Below are 15,999 nucleotides of genomic sequence, written 5' to 3'. Positions count from 1 at the left end.
GCTCCCAGTCTCGCCCCACCCAGCTCTCAGCCCCGCCCCTCTCTGGCGCTCGGCCCCGCCCCTTTCTCGCGCTAAGCTCTGTTCGGTTCCTCCTCCGGTTCAACCTCTGCACATTGGAAGGAGGCGGTTTACATTCGCGCTGGGGGGCGGAGCCGGGAAAGATCCTTCCAAGTCCTACCCTAATATCTCCCACTGGGCGGAGCTGGACAGGGCAGGGCCAACCTGCTGGTGGCTGAACTCAGCTTTTGCATAGCGAAGCACAGCTTTGCATACCCAATGAAGGCAGGCATTTAAAGGCGCCGCTGGTGCTTCAATCCTTGTAGTTAACTCCGCGCGGATCCACCCTTCGCGATGCATTCCTTGATGCGTACTCTGCTCCTGATCTTCCTGGGCTTGCTTCTTGCCGGCCCTGCGGCCCGGGCGCGCGCAGTCCTAAACCGCGTGAGTTCCCCCTCCTTTTAGGAGGCTGCTTGCAACCTCCTGGCCCTACTGGGGTTGTGCGGGTGGGTGGCATATGGGGCTGTGGTCTCACTGTCTCTTAGTGTTTCCTTTTCTGCAAGCAGAGCCTCCCAAAGCGATCAAATATGGGACTCTGTGCAGTGATGGTGTAGTGCTCCATACTCTTTTGAAGGGAGTAATCTCGCTCCCGTCTGTATTCCTGCCCTCTCCTAGCGCCTGAGCTGCACAGACCCGCAGAGTTAAAGCACTGCTCCAGGCCCAGAGACTTGGACCTGTTTCTCTGCTCCATACCCATTATCCCTGCTTCCCGTTTCCCTGTGATGGGGCCTGGTGCCTCATGCCTTCTCTTGCCCAAATTCTCTGATTTCTTCCTGGGGAGTGGGTGGGAGGTCTATACTTGTCTAGACCTGTGACCCCGCTGGTTGTGGGCCACCAAGAGGACAGGCCTTCTCACCTTCCAAACTTCCCCCTTCACTTCTTTTTTATCCCATGCTGCAGACCCCTGGAAAAGGGAAGTTCTGTCATTCTGAGACCTAATTAGTCCCGTTCCATTGCCTCTTTGCTTCACAGCTGTGGACAAGACACGTCTGTGGTAGCAAAGGGACAGGTCAAATGAAGATCACTTCCCCACACCACCTTGGAGGTTTGTTCCAGAGAGAGGAACAGTATGGTGTAGGGGAAAGTGGGTAGGACCCATCAGAGGAGGCCTGGCTTCTGATCCCTCTCTGTTCCAATCCATGACTCCCTGAGTCTTGGTTTTTTCATTTGTAGAGTGTGATGTCTGGGTTGTTGTCAGGAAAGGAAACTGCCTTCTCTTGATCTCCCTTGCTCAGAGCAGGAAGACTATTTTGCCTGTTTCTTTTTCTTTTTTAGATGTTGCTAGACCTTTATTCATTTTATTTTATTTTATATGTGGTGCCGAGAATCTAGTGCTCACACATGCTAGGCAAGCACTCTACCACTGAGCCACAAACCCAGCCCCTATTTTGCCTGTTGAATGAAGGAGTGAGGACCTTTTGGCCTTATGTACACAAAGCCTTTGCACCTTGTCTCTGAGTGTGATTGAGGCATGGCCACCCACTGTGGGGTCTGGTAGAGGCTCTGAGCTTGCTCTACATCCCTGTTCTCTTGTATACCTTGTGTATGGGTACCATCCCAAACCATTGGGTCTTAGACTGGCAGTTTTAGCTAGGCTCTGAGACATCATAGAGGTTACCCACTTCACTCAGTCCTTTAGGGGCTCACTCAAGATCACACAGCAAGTGGCACTTTCAGTTTATATTTTCTTATCAAGTATATATTTTCACTGGGCTCATGTGATTCAGAGTCCTGGCAGGATTCTGTGATCAAGGGCCAGATAAAGGTAGTGGGGTGACAAGTCAGTGTTTCAGCCTCTGGAAACCTGAATTCTAGTTCTGGCATTAATCCGACTCAGTGATTCTGGGCTATTAAAAAGTCTATTAAGCACCTTAGCTCTGTGGAGGCACATAGTAGGTGCTTAATAGACTTTTTAATGCTATACAGTGTTATTTATTGTACACTACTAGGTGTTATGCATTGAGTCTTGTGCTTTTTTTTCTAATACATTTTTAAATTTTGAAATAATTTTAGATTTATAGAAACTATGCAAAGATAGTATAGAGCTTCAATATTCACCTAGTTTTCATTGTTAGCATCTTATATTATCAGCATACTTTGTCAAAACTATGAAACCAACATAAGTACATTATGATTAACTAAACTCTAGATTTTATTTGTGTTTCACCAGTTTTCCATTAATGTCTTCTTCCTGTTCCAGGATCTGGTTTAGGACACCACATGGTATTGTCATGTCTTGCCACTGTCTTGTGGCCTGTGATAGTTTCTCAGTCTTTCCTTGTTTTTTTTTTTTTTTTTTTTCCCACGAGCTTGAAAGTCTTGATGAGTTGAACTCTGTGCTTTGTGTATACAAGTTTCTTACCCTCGCAATAACCCTGCGAGAAGATATAATTAAGCCCATTTAATAGCTGAGGAAATTGAATCTTGAGGGATTCACTTAGCTATGGTCTCAGCAGTGAGAGCTGCTGAGGTATGATTTTCACCTATGTCTCTGATTTGCACAAATATTTCTGCCTCCATTGTCAGGTCTTTCCCATCTTCCATATGCTGCTTCTTCCCATGTATTGGTCTAGGATGGGGATGGCAGATGCCTGGTACTCAGCCTGGTCCTGGGTGGGCATTGCTAATTATTTACTTTCCCCAGGGAGCCTGGATGCAGCTGCAAAACCCCTCCCCATAGCTGCGGCTAGCCAGGTGGTACCTGAAAAGTACCTTATTACATCTCCCCCAGGACCTAGAAATACGGAAGGAGTTTAGGAGAGGGGAGAAGGATCTAAAGGGGTATTCTGGAAACTTCCCTCAGCTCAGAAATAATCCTCAATGTGAATCAGATTATTAGAGTTGGGAAAGCAGCCTCAGAGAATAGTGAGTCCTCCTACCTATTTCTTCAGACCAGATCTTAACTCCAGGTACTTTTTCACTTGATAGTGACCTCCCAAATGATCCCCCCTTTCAGGTTGTCTGTTCACAACTATAAATCAGAGCCTGGTGTTTTTCTTCAGTGGGTTTTATTGCACCATGGTCAATTCAGCCTCCTGATTATAACCTATGAAGTCCTATATTAAATGACCTTGCCACCCCTCCAGCCTCAGCCATGTTCCTCCTCCAACACATCTAGCCTGTTGGCTTTGTAGTGAGTGCCTGGTGCAGCTAGGCTTCTTCCTGCCGCAGGGCCTTTGCTATATTCTCTCAGCACACACATGGCTGACTCCTCATCCTTCAGGTCTAGCTTTTCCCCACCACCCTACTTAAGTGGGTCCTTTGTTACTCTCAACATCACCTTCTGTTCTTTTCCTTTGTGGCACTCAAAAATTTTAGTGCTGTTTATTTATATTAGACTATAAGCTCCACAAGGCAGGGCAGGGGCCATGTCTGATTGTTTACCACTAATTGACACAGTCCTTAGGGCCTGTAGTTGTTGCTCCATACATATTTGTGGAATGAATATTGAAGGAAACATTTGCTGGCACCTATTCCGTCCTGCCTTTCTTAGTCACGGTGGGACTAGTCATTCCAAGGATTAGAAACCCATTCCAAGGAGCTCAAGTAAAGGGAAGTTTAACAGGTATACACGGAACTCAGGGCAGGAAGTGGAGGCTGGGATGTCTCATGGCTGTCATTTAGTGAGCCAGCGTGAATTTTGGCCTGGTGTTATGAGCTTGACATCCATGCTTGTCCCCTTGTGACAGCCTTGAGAGGGAGATAAAAATGCCTCCACATAAAAGATGTGGAAACTTTGGCTCCAGGGGGTTCTGACCTATGGAATTACTCAGGAAATGTGGCCGAGCTATGATTTCAGCCTGGGTCAGCTTGACCGGAGCCTTCCTTTGACATGCGTCGCTCCAAAGCCATGTCCCTCACTGCTTTGTACACAGGGTAGTCACTTTATCTTGTTCCCTTTTCCACAGACCAGCAGAACCCTTCATTCTTTCTCAACGTCAGTTTGGTCATGATTCAGGTCTGGATAGAATATCTTTGCCAGCTACTCTTCCAACAGAAGATTTATATCCATAATATATATACGGAGATACTTATTATATTATATTATTAATACAGTGTGTGTGTGTGATATATATATATATATATCAACACCAAAATAAACCCAAATAACCCAATCAGTAAATGGGTAAATGAACTAAACAGACATTTCTCAACATTAGATGCTTTGGCCCCAACCCCAAACTCATGACCCAAGAGCACTAAGCCCCGTGTTCCAGGGATGATAGTCTTTTGTGTCCTCATTCTAAAATCAGAATCTGTCAATCTTTGGGTTAGGTGTTTCTTTTCCTCCACGCCCTCTTTGGTGCTGGGGATTGAACCACATGTTCTCTCTTGTCCAGTCAGCTGTGGGGATGTTGAAGATGGAGGTCAGCTTGGAAGCATGGGACTGGCAGGTTTTCTTTTTAAGACTGAGTGTGGATGGTGGGACTCTTGATGGTCTCATGTAGGTGGCCTTTGGGGGCTGGGAAAGGTGTGAGCAGGTGGGAGAGTTTGTACAGAGTGGGGTGTGTTAAAGATCATGAGGTCCTGTGGGAGTGAGAAGTGAGCCGGACAAGATGGGGTAGAATCAGGAGACCTCCTGGGGGATCTGGAGGAAGAATGAGAGAAGTGGCTCTGCAGAGGAACGGAGGACTCTAGTAGGGGGACGTGGCATGAGTGATGGAGTGAGAGTAAGAAAGCGCTACCTGGGGTGGGGCAAGTCTGTTTCCTGGGGATTGTTCATCAACAAGGGGCCCACGGGGGATCTTTGCATGTGTGTCCTTGTTCTCTTGAGGATAGGGCTTGGGGTGCTGTTATGTTTCCCACGTGCTTTGTGTTCTTTGTTGTTCCTGGCCCTGGATTGAGCATGGGGTATGATGTGAATAGGGTCCTGGATGTGGATTTCAGAGGTGAGTCTTCCAGGAGCTTGTCATCTACTGGGATCCCAAGGCTGGCTAGAGAGGAGTGGGCAGTAGGGAGGGGGCATATCCGAGAAGGCACCTGCCAAAAAACAAGGTTAGTCGACTATTTTGAAGTTCAAGGTCTTTTATATTGTGCCCTATAATGTTCGATATACTATATAAGGGCTATACTCTTTTATTATAGTCCTGCCTATAAAATGGGTAGGACAAATGTAATCCCAAATTTAAAATAGAGGGTTGCAGATGGCTCAAAGAGGGGAGGTGCCTCATGTAAGGTTGTACCATCGGTAGGCTCACACCATCAGCAGCCTGTTCTGTCAATTCTTCTGACCTGAGATGGTTCCATTGTTTTTTTGAGTTCAAATATTTTATGGGATTCATGTATGTAATTAAAATAACCAGTAGCAATGACAATTCTTTTATCATTTCAAATGCATACGTATCACTCCGAATTTTTCATATCTTGATTCATAAAAACCAAAATAATCTGTCAACTTCACTTTTTTCCTCTTTCTTTGTTACCTGACTGTCCCTAGCCCCCCCAGCTTGGTAGCTTTTCCTGGGATAACTGTGATGAAGGGAAGGACCCTGCTGTGATCAAAAGCCTGATGTTGGAACCTGACCCCATTGTCATTCCGGGGAATGTGACTGTCAGTGTTGAGGGCAAGACCAGTGTTCCCCTCACTTCGCCTCAGAAGGTGAGTTGGGGTAGGTGGGGAGAGGGAGGTGGTATGGGCAGCCATCCGAGGCCCTGAGAGGCAGTTGCTCAGGGAACTGAAGAATTTTCGAATCCAGCGATCCAAGAGCAGCACATGAGGCACAGATCCAGTGACTCTTATTAAGCTTTGTGAAATCTCAGGATCACAGGGTTGCAGGGAATCCCTGATGTCAGCCCAATGACTTCCTGAAGAGGGCATGGATGATTGATCCATTCTCTGGACGTGATGGTCCACTCTGGTTGGCAATTGGGTTTTGTTGTTGATGTTAATTACAAAGTAGTGACATATAGTTATAAAACCATGTTAGAAACTGCAGATGGTTAAAGGTCAGGAAATAATACAATCAATAAGTTGGGTGGCATCAATTAAAAAAGAACTTCTGCACAGAAAAGGAGACAAGAATGTGAAGAAAGAGTCTACTGGATAAGAGAATATCTTTGCCAGCTACTCTTCCAACAGAAGATTAATATCCATAATATATATATGAATCTCAGGAAAATCAACACCAGAATAAACCCAAATAACCCGATCAATAAATGGGCAAATGAACTAAACAGACATTTCTCAAAAGAAGAAATACAGTTGGCCAACAAATATAAAAAGAAATGTTCAGCATCCTTAATCAGCAGGGAAATGCAAATCTAAACTACACTGAGACTTCATTTTACTCCAGATAGAGTGGCAATTGTCAAGAATACAAACAGCCAGGTGTGGTGGCGCACGCCTGTAATCCCAGTGGCTGGGGAGGCTGAGGCAGGAGGATCATGAGTTCAAAGCCAGCCTCAGCAACTTAGTGAGACCCTAAGAAACTCAGGGGGACCCTGCCTCAAAATAAAATACTAAAAAGGGCTGGTGTGGTGGTGTGGCTCAGTGGTTGAGTGCCCCTGAGTTCAATCCTCAGTACAAAAAAAAAAAAAAAAAAGAAATAATGCTGATGAGGATGTGGGGAAAAGGAACATTACTCTGTTTGTAGGACTGTAAATTAGTATAACCGTTATGAAAATCAATATGATGTTTCCTCAAAAGACTAGGCATACAGCCACAATATGACTTATCCAAAAAAAGTAAAGTCAGCATACTATAGTGAGTGATACAAGCATACCTGTGTTTATAGCAACACAATTAACAATAACCAAATTATGGAACCATTCTAGCTGTCTGTCAAATGGATAAAGAAAATGTGGTATGTATACACAAGGGAGTTGTTTTTTTTTTTTGCATTGAGGAGATGCTCTATCATTAAGTTATATCTCTAGCCCTGTCTATCTATGTGTCCTTCTCTGTTTATTTAGAGATAGGTCTTGCTAAGTTGCCAAGGCTGGCCTTAAACTTGTGATTTTCCTGCCTCAGCTCCTGACCTGCTGGGATTACAGATGTGGGCCATGGTGCCTGGCTGCTCTTTTTTCTATTATTTTACTAGTCATAAATTTGGACCAAGACAATGATGCCTAGCCTGTGAAGGAAACAGAGAGGTCATTTTTTTTTTTTTTGAAACCGCAGGAAACTTTGACTCAGATGTAGGTCTCCTTGCAGTCGTGAGATCCACATACCTCACTGTCAATGTGGAGAAACAAGTCCTCAAGAGGGGAGAGGGCTTGTGAAGGGACCCAGCAGGTACTTGCCAACTTAGGGCTGGAACCCAGGATTCATCAGTGCCTCTGTGTCATGGAAGTGCCAGTGAAGTTGTGGAACAGAGAGGTTGATGGTACCTTCTCATCCAGCCCTGCTTGCTTCTCTTTGAGCAAATAGATTGAGAACTAGAAATGAGTCATAGAACTAGAAATGACCCAGCTACACCACTCCTTAGTATTTATCCAAAATAAGTAAAGTCAGCATACTATAGTGAGTGATACAAGCATACCTGGGTTTAGAGCAACACAATTAACAATAACCAAATTGTGGAACCATTCTAGCTATAATCTCCAAGTGGTAGGCATGGCTGTGACCTCAGATCTGGCTGTTGACTTAAGTTCAGTAACTTGTGCTGCTTGTCTACAGGGCCTTGCTGGTTTGGGGTGGGGGTAGGAAAGGTGTAAGGGAAGCACTGCTCCTTCTGGCAGGTGCAGCCTCCCAGGCTGCCAGCTTGGTGGGAGGAGCCCAGGCAGGACTTGCTTCCCCTGTCCCCTCAGCTGGGTGTTCTTGTTCAAGGCATAACTGGCTCAAGCATTTTCACTGGGGTATTGGAGAAACAAGGAGAGAGCATCAGCCAAGGGAGAAGTCAGGCAGGCAGGAGATAGATGTGTCCCATCCCCCTGCCCCACTCTACTGGGGATTAAATCCAGAGCCTCGAAAATGCCAGGCAGACACTCTACCACTAAGTGACATCCTCAGCTCACTTTTTTTTTTTTAAATGATTTCCATTTAATTTTATTTTGGGTCAGGATCTTGCTAAGTTGCCCATGCTGGCTTTGAACTTGCAATTCTTCTGCCTCAGTCTTCTGAGTAGCTGGGGTTACAGGCCTAAGCTGCCATGCCTGGCAGGAGACAGTTTTTGCATTCCAGGCATGATGCTAAGTGCTGGGCAGCTATTGTCCCACTTAGGGAGACCTTGTGAGAGAGACTGGAACTATGAAATACCCCACTTTTGAAGGTGAGGGAATGGAAACTGAGAGAAGTAGAGTAACTCCCCCAAAGGCATCCTACTAGAAAGGGGGAGAACTAACCTTCCAACTCAGGACCTCTGTCTGGCTCTTCCTGGTCAGAGTAGTAGGAGCAGGCTTGTCAGAGAGGAGGGAGGACTGGTGGAAGGGCTACTGTGCAACTAGGGGTTTGGATAATGGTTGTGTCCTAGAGCAGTTAAGGCCAGCAAAGGAATTCAGTTTGAACTTGTCCATACAGGATACAGGGTGTTCTGACTTGTCCATTCTTGCTGGGCCTGGAGGAGAGGAGCCAATATTCTGATACTTGGAGTAGTTGGAAGGCTTGAGTTGGTAGCCTGAGAACCAGCCTGAGCCTAGCAGACTGTGAAGAAATAAGTACTTCTCCAGGATCTGTCTCTTAGAAACAAAATCCCCCCGAAGCAAGCCTGGGATTCATAAGTTGCTGGAATGTCGGAGTGGAAAGGGATTCTAAAAATGTGGCTTCCTGCCATAAATCTACAAAAAGTTGGATGTTTAAGAGCTAACTTCCTGCTGCCTCTTCCTTACCATTTCCCTTAATAGCTTTAGTGGAGCATGAATGTGGGGACAACTCATTTTGGCACTGGTGGAGCTTATGTAGAATTCATGCTCGATGTGTGCAAGGTACAGCTGGGCTGACCGCTTCTGGGTGAGCTCTGTCCTCTGGAACGGGAGCAGGACCATGACAGCACTGAGGTGTGAGACACATTCTAGATCTTCTCATTCAGCTTCTCAGGTTTTGAGGATCCTTTTGTGGCTTCCCCAACTGAGACTGGAGAGCCTGCCACTTCTGCAGATAGTTCCATCTGTTGTAACCCAGCTGTGATTAAGACCTTGTTATTATTATTTTTGATTATATGACAACAGAATGCATTATGATTCATATTACACATAGAGGATAATTTTTCATTTCTCAGGTTGTACACAAAGTAGAGTCACATCCTTCTTGTCTTCTTACATGTACTTAGGGTAATGATGACCCTCCATTCCACCATCTTTACTACCTTTATGCTCTCTCCCTTCCCTTTTCCCCTTTGCCCTATTTAAAATTCATTTAATCTCTCCCCCCGCCCCACATATTATGGATCAGCATCCTTAAATCAGAGAAATTATTCAGCATTTGGTTTTTTGGGATTGGCTACTTTCACTTAGCATTATATTCTCCAGCTTCATCCATTTACCTGTAAATGCCATGATTTTATTCTCTTTTAATGCTGAGTAATATTCCATTGTGTATTTATACCACATTTTTTTCTGTTCATCTACTGAAGGGCATTTAGGTTGGTTCCACAGTTTAGCTATTGTGAATTGTGCTGCTATAAACATTGATGTGGCTGTGTTCCTGTAATATGCTGATTTTAAGTCCTTTGGGTATAGACTGAGGAGAGGGATAGCTGGGTCAAATGGTGGTTCCATTCCAAGTTTTCCAAGGAATCTCCATACTGCTTTTCATATTGGCTGCACTAATTTGCAGTTCTACCAGCTATGTATGAGTGTACCTTTTCCCCCACATCCTCTCCAACACTTATTACTGTTTGTGTGCATAATAGCTGCCATTCTGACTGGAGTGAGATGAAATCTTAGAGTAGTTTTGACTTGCATTTCTCTAATTATTGAATATTTTTTCATGTACTTGTTGATTGATTATATATCATTTTCTGAGAAGGGTCTGTTCAGTTCCTTGGCTCATTTATTGATTGGGTTATTTGTTTTTTTTGGTACTAAGATTTTTGAGTTCTTTATATATTCTAGAGATTAGTGCTTTATCTGTGTGTATGATACGAATTTATTCCCAATTAGTAGGCTCTCTATTCACCTGATTGCTTCTTTTGGCTGTGAAGAAGCTTTTTAGTTTAAATCCATCCCATTTATTGATTCTTGATATTAATCTTGCTCTATACGAGTCTTATTGAGGAAGTGGAGATTTTGGCCTACTTTTTCTTCTAATAGACACAATGTCTCTGTTTTAATTCCTAGGTTCTTGATCCACTTTGAGTTGAATTTTGGGCATGGTGAGAGATAGGGGTTTAATTTTATTTTGTTGCATATGGATTTCCAATTTTCCTAGCACCATTTCTGTCAGAAGTATAGCTGATAGGCTTCTCCTTGGTCACCAACTCCAGTCATTGCTTAAAGCTGTCTGAAGTCCTGTGTAGAAGAGTTCTGCAGACAAGATGGCCTTAGAAGGAGCCAGGAAACAATGCCACAGTGAAGCTAATTAGTGCAATTTCAGTGGCAAGTGTTAGTTTTAATCAATAGGTAGTGACAACCTCAAGAATTCTAAAATTGAGCCATGCTCAGTAGAACATGCCTTTAATCCCAGCCATTCAGGAGGCTTGGGGTAGGACAATTGCAAGTTTGAGGACAGTCTCAGCAACTTAGTGAGACTTGGTCTCAAAAAATAACAAGGGCTGGGGTATAGTTCAGTGGTAGAGCACCCTTAGGTTCAATTCCCAGTACTGGAAAAAAAATTAACATTCAATAATTAACGCCTACCATGAGCACAGGAAAGGATGTTGTGCTGGGGCATGTACTACAATATTGTCCTTCTGGGATCAGGCGTAGTGGTGCACACCTGTAATCCCAACAACTTGGGAGGCTGAAGCAGGAGGATTGTAAGTTCAAAGCCAGCCTCAGCAACTTAGCAAGGCCCAAAGCAACTTAGTGAGACCCTGTCTGTAGACAAAATATAAAAAGGGATGGGGATGTGGCTCAGCGGTTAAATGCCCCTGGGTTTACTCTCTAGGACCAAAAAAAAAAAAAAAAAAAAATCCTGCCCAGTTAAATATTCTATGATTAAAACTTAATACTGACCTTTAAAGAGGTTGGGGAGCTGGTGTGTTTGGCCCCAGATTTACATTTGTAACCTTTTTCAAATCCTTTCTCATCAGGTAGAATTAACGGTGGAGAAGGAAGTGGCTGGCTTCTGGGTCAAGATTCCATGTGTGGAGCAGCTTGGCAGCTGTACCTATGAAGACTTCTGTGATGTGCTTAACACTGTAATTCCCCCTGGGGAGCCCTGCCCAGAGCCCCTGCACACCTATGGACTTCCCTGTCACTGTCCCTTCAAGGAAGTACGTCCTTAACAAGGTTGGGTGGTGGGGAGCGTTACTTCTGTGGCTGGAGTAAAGAGGGGGTTTGGAGAGGAGAGTCTTTGCGTTCTCCTTTTAGATGTGTCAGTGTGGGGATATGTAAGAATTGCTTATCTTGGGGTGAAGTGGAGGACTTGAACTTAGCTGTGACAGGTCCTTTCGATGCTATGGCAATCTCTAAGATTGTGGGGACCCAGGAGAATGGGAGAAGGAGTTCATGGCAGTCCTCGAGGTGGCTCCAGGAACGAGAGTCCTATCATTGGGTTCCCCTGACCCGTGCTCCACTTCTTTCTCACAGGGCACCTACTTGCTGCCCAAGAGTGATTTCACAGTGCCTGACTTGGAGCTTCCCAGCTGGCTCAGCACCGGGAACTACCGCATCGAGAGCGTCCTGAGCAATGGCGGGAAGCGTCTGGGCTGTGTCAAGATCTCTGCATCTCTAAAGGGCAAATAAAGTGGCAGCAGCCACAGCAGAATGAAGAGATAGAAGGAAGGCCTTTGTCTTCCTTCGTTTTGTTTGCCAAGGCTCAATTCTGACTCTCTGCCGTGGCTTCAAGCCCTTTTCTGTGATGATTCCGCTGCCCTCACTGAATATCCTTATGTGCCACTTATTTCAAGCTGGTTCAAGCAGCTCTGAACTAAGGGAGGGTGAGTGTGGCAGTTCCCAAGAGCCCAGGATGTCTGTGGGCTAGCCACATCATTCTCCTCCCCATCCAGATAACTTTCCAAGAGCTTCTTTTATTTCCAAGGAAAGGAAACCAACATGTTTGGGGACTTTAAGTTCAGACTGACCCAGTCTTGGCCTCCAGAAGTACCTTTATAACTTTCTCTTTCTTTTTGTCACTAACTGAAAAGCAGAGTTCAGGGTATTAACATTTTTCATCCTACTCCAAGCCCCTCCTATAGTAAAGGGGCTGAAGTAGTTGATCTGCATCTGCTCCTCCATTAACTTCTATAATTAATTTTGCATTCTTTTCTAGGTTTGCCTGACACTGGACACAGTGTATCCTGGAGAGGAAGGGTGTATGTGGTTGAGGTTTCCTTGCAGGAGTTATTTTAGGAATGCTTTAGTTGTTTACAATCAGTCTCCAATTCTGGTGGCTTTAGGGCCAAGCAAGAGACATCGGTGAGCAGGAAGGAGCACTAGAAACATGTTGCTTCCAGGTGTTCCTCATTCCTCATGCTATACAAACTAACTAACTAACTAACTAACTCACTGACTGACTGAACTGATACAAGGCAGCTGAGCTCCAGTTTGCAGTTGGAGATATGATATAATGGAGGATGTACTTCAGTCCATAAGGGGCAATTGCATTCTAGCCGATGAGTGCCATATAAAAATGTTCTGGGTCCAGAAATGCCAGATAGTCACATTTTTTTTCCCCCTAGAGAGGCCAAAAATGCAGATTTTTAAATATGAAATTTTACAATTTTTATGTATTGGCAACTACTTGTTCTTTTTTATGCACTGTTGGGGCCAAAGGGGCCAAATGTACTTGTCTGGGGAAATCTGGCCCATGGAGGGCCAGTTTGCAACCTCCAAGATAAGACTGTCAAGACAACTCTACTACACCATTTCTCCCTCCATAGGCCCAAATCCAAAGTGGCTGGCCCCAAGGAGATCTGCCAGTGCTGGAAGAGGTCTAGGTGGCCTCTCAGCAGTGACCTGCATGGATCTTGAGGCTACCTGCTCCAGCATTGGAGTTCCTCCAGGTGAGGGACTGATGCTGAAGAATTGAGCACTCTGGCAGCTGCCTTGTGCAGCAGAGATCTGATGAAGAGAAGGTGGATTCTAGGTCAGGCTGCCTGGATTTGTCCACTACCCTGTTGTGCTGTGATAGCTTTCTGAACCATGGACAGCCCCACATGCCAGGCTTATTTGAAGCCTGAATTGGCAATAAATCTTTTTTAACTTGCTGAGAGTTCCTCCTTTGTCTCGGCCGTATGTTTCTTTGGGTATATCTGGGGATTTCAGATGCTTGCTTGCTGTGGGCTGTTTCTGCTGGAAGGGTTTCGTGCAGTGGTCCAGGTGAGCTGAGTTGAGGCATCGCTGGGGACTAGTTATTCTGCTGTTGTCTGGAGCCCTCTGCTAATCCCTGCGCAGCTTCACAGGGATGCTGTTTTTCCTTCCCGTCACGTCATGACCTCGGCGATCTTTCCCCCTGTCCTTGGATCTTTCTCAGTTGTTTACTGGTCCACATTACTGGGATCTCATTGGCTCAGGTAAGATTTGTGTTTGCCTTGCTCGTGGCTCAGATGCTCCTTTGGGGTTTCTCGGGGGTGAGAAGTGAGAGGTGGCTTCTCAAATCATAAGACAAAGTGGACTTTTTAATAAATGTTGCTTCGCCTACTGAAAAGTCATTTGGAAAAAGTTGAAATTAGGTCCATACTTTATACCAGTGCAAAAGGTTGGACTCCCAAATGGACCTGGCTCTGTAAGAAAATGAAACCATACAAATACTAAAAGAAGACAGCTGAAAAATCCAGCGGCCCTAGAAGGTTGGTAAGTAAGTCTGACTACATAAAGAGAGGAAAAAAAAGATGTTTGGCAAAGAACACCATAAAGTCAAAAGACTTGGAGAAAATATTTGCAATACATGTTCTAGACAGAGGTTAATATTCCTACTACATGAAAAACTAAAAATTAAGGAGCAAAGTAACAAAAACTTGATAGAAAAAAATGGGGAAAGAAATGATCACACTCAAATATATAAAAATGAACCATAAACATGAAAAACATATAAACTCATGGGTAGAGAAATCTGAGCTAAATTGATACTGGGAGGGGGCTGGGGATGGAGCTCAGTAGAAGAGCACTTTCTGGGCAAGTTCAAGCCCCTTGGTTCAGTCCCTAGCACCATGTAATACCATTTAGTATCTGTTATTGGGCTGCTGAAAGCTAAGAAAGTATGACAGCATGTCCTGTTAAGCAAGTCTGTAGAGAAGCAGCCCTTCTCATTGCTGGTGGAAATGCAAATGGAAACCACCTACCATAGTTTGGATCTTGAATTCCCCCAAAGGCCTGTGTTTTAAAGACTTAATCACCAGCCTGTGGCACTACTGGGAGGTGGTGGAACCTTTAGTAGGTGGGTTCTAGTGGACAGAAGTCAGATTGTGTGCCCTTGAAAGGGCTCTTGGGACCCTGGTTGCTTTCTGCTTCCTGGCTGCCAGGAGGTGAGTAGCTTTCTCTGCTACATACTCCTCCATGACGTATTGCCTTGTCATAGGCCCAAAGGAATATGACCAAATGACCATGGAATGAAACCTCTGAAGTGATGAGACAAACTTTTCCTCCTTAGAGTTGATTATCTTAGCTGTTTTGTCACAATGATGATAAACTGACTAGTATAACTCCTTCTGTAGGGGAATTTGTATATTATTTCCAGAACCCCCTGGGATACCAAAATTTGGAGATGCTCAAGTCCTTTATATAGCATCCTCTTGCATTTTTAAAAAATTGTCCTGGGGATTGAATCTGGGACCTTGAGCATATTAGATAACTGCTCTGTCAATGCCCTATGTCTCCAGTCCTTTTAAAAAACTTTATTTTGAGATAGGATCTTGCAATTCTGCTTCAACCTCCTGAATAGCTGGAATTATAGGCATGCACCACCACGCTGGCTTGCTCTTCCATATTTTATTATATTTATTTTTAGTTTTTAAATTTAACATGTGAAGACTTAAATTATAATGATAGGGTAGCACAGGTTTTTTTTGATACATATGTAAATTGTGTAATGATTAAGTCGGGTTAAATATTTATCACTTGTTTATTTTTGTAGTTGTAGGTGGACAGCATGCCCTTATTTTATTTGGTCATTTTTATGTGGTGCTGAGGATCCAACCCAGGGCCTCACATGTGCTAGGCAAGCGCTCTACCACGGAGCCCCAGCCCCGGCCCCAGCCCCCATTTATCACTTATTTATGGTGAAAACATTCAAACTCCTAGCTTTTTGAAATATACAGTATGTTATCACTAGCTATACACATCTATTTATATAACAACATAACTGAAGTTCTTATTCCTATGATTTTTTTTTTACCCATTGATCAATCTCTCCACATCCCTTCCTCTCTGTTTCTCTTCCCCAGCCTCGAGTAAACATTCTATTCCCAAGCAATCAACTTTTTTTCTACATTCCTATGAAATCAACTTTTTCCCTCACAATTGAGATCATGCAGTACTTGTCTTTCTGTGCCTTCCCTGCATTTTTAAAATAATCTCTATATTGCTAATATTGCCTAATACATGTAAATGCTATGTAAAAAGTTGTTATCATATATTATTTAGAAAATAATAACAAAAAAAATCTGTATATGTTCAGTACAGACACAATTTTCTTTTTTTTTGAAGAAAAATGTTGATATGCAATTAATTGAATCCATAGATGTGGAACCCATGCACATGGAGGGCTTGTATTGATAAAATTACAAAAACATCCTTTGACCCAACCTCTGGGAATTTTTTCTGAAGATACAACTCCAACCATAAAAAGTACATATGCATTCAGTTTTTCATTATCATGCTGTGATCATAAATAGTAAAAACAACATAAATGTCCCTATATAAGGGATTGAATAAATCTTGACAGTTCAATTTAGTTGCAAAGAA

General features: G+C 44.0%; 1 protein-coding gene across 1 annotated transcript; it reads left to right on the top strand.

Annotated features, from left to right (window-relative positions):
* Positions 1–191: 191 nt before the first annotated feature.
* Positions 192–12,312, top strand: Gm2a (ganglioside GM2 activator). Its single transcript, XM_015492710.2, has 4 exons — positions 192–441; positions 5,495–5,656; positions 11,187–11,369; positions 11,686–12,312. The coding sequence occupies exons 1-4, from the start codon at positions 352–354 to the stop codon at positions 11,839–11,841; spliced, it is 591 nt and encodes a 196-aa protein (XP_015348196.1). The 5' UTR covers positions 192–351; the 3' UTR covers positions 11,842–12,312.
* Positions 12,313–15,999: the final 3,687 nt, after the last annotated feature.

The sequence above is a fragment of the Marmota marmota genome, unplaced genomic scaffold (assembly GCF_001458135.2).
Source record: "Marmota marmota marmota unplaced genomic scaffold, marMar, whole genome shotgun sequence".
NCBI classification, from domain to species: domain Eukaryota; kingdom Metazoa; phylum Chordata; class Mammalia; order Rodentia; family Sciuridae; genus Marmota; species Marmota marmota.
Note: the sequence above shows the minus strand (reverse complement) of the source record. Positions and strands in the feature narration are given on the sequence as shown.

Coding starts and splice junctions, on each gene's coding strand:
- Gm2a (XM_015492710.2), top strand. CDS start 352: ATGCATTCCTTGATGCGTACTCTGCTCCTGATCTTCCTGGGCTTGCTT. Junction 442..5,494: donor CGCGCGCAGTCCTAAACCGC/GTGAGTTCCCCC, acceptor GACTGTCCCTAG/CCCCCCCAGCTTGGTAGCTT. Junction 5,657..11,186: donor CCCTCACTTCGCCTCAGAAG/GTGAGTTGGGGT, acceptor CTTTCTCATCAG/GTAGAATTAACGGTGGAGAA.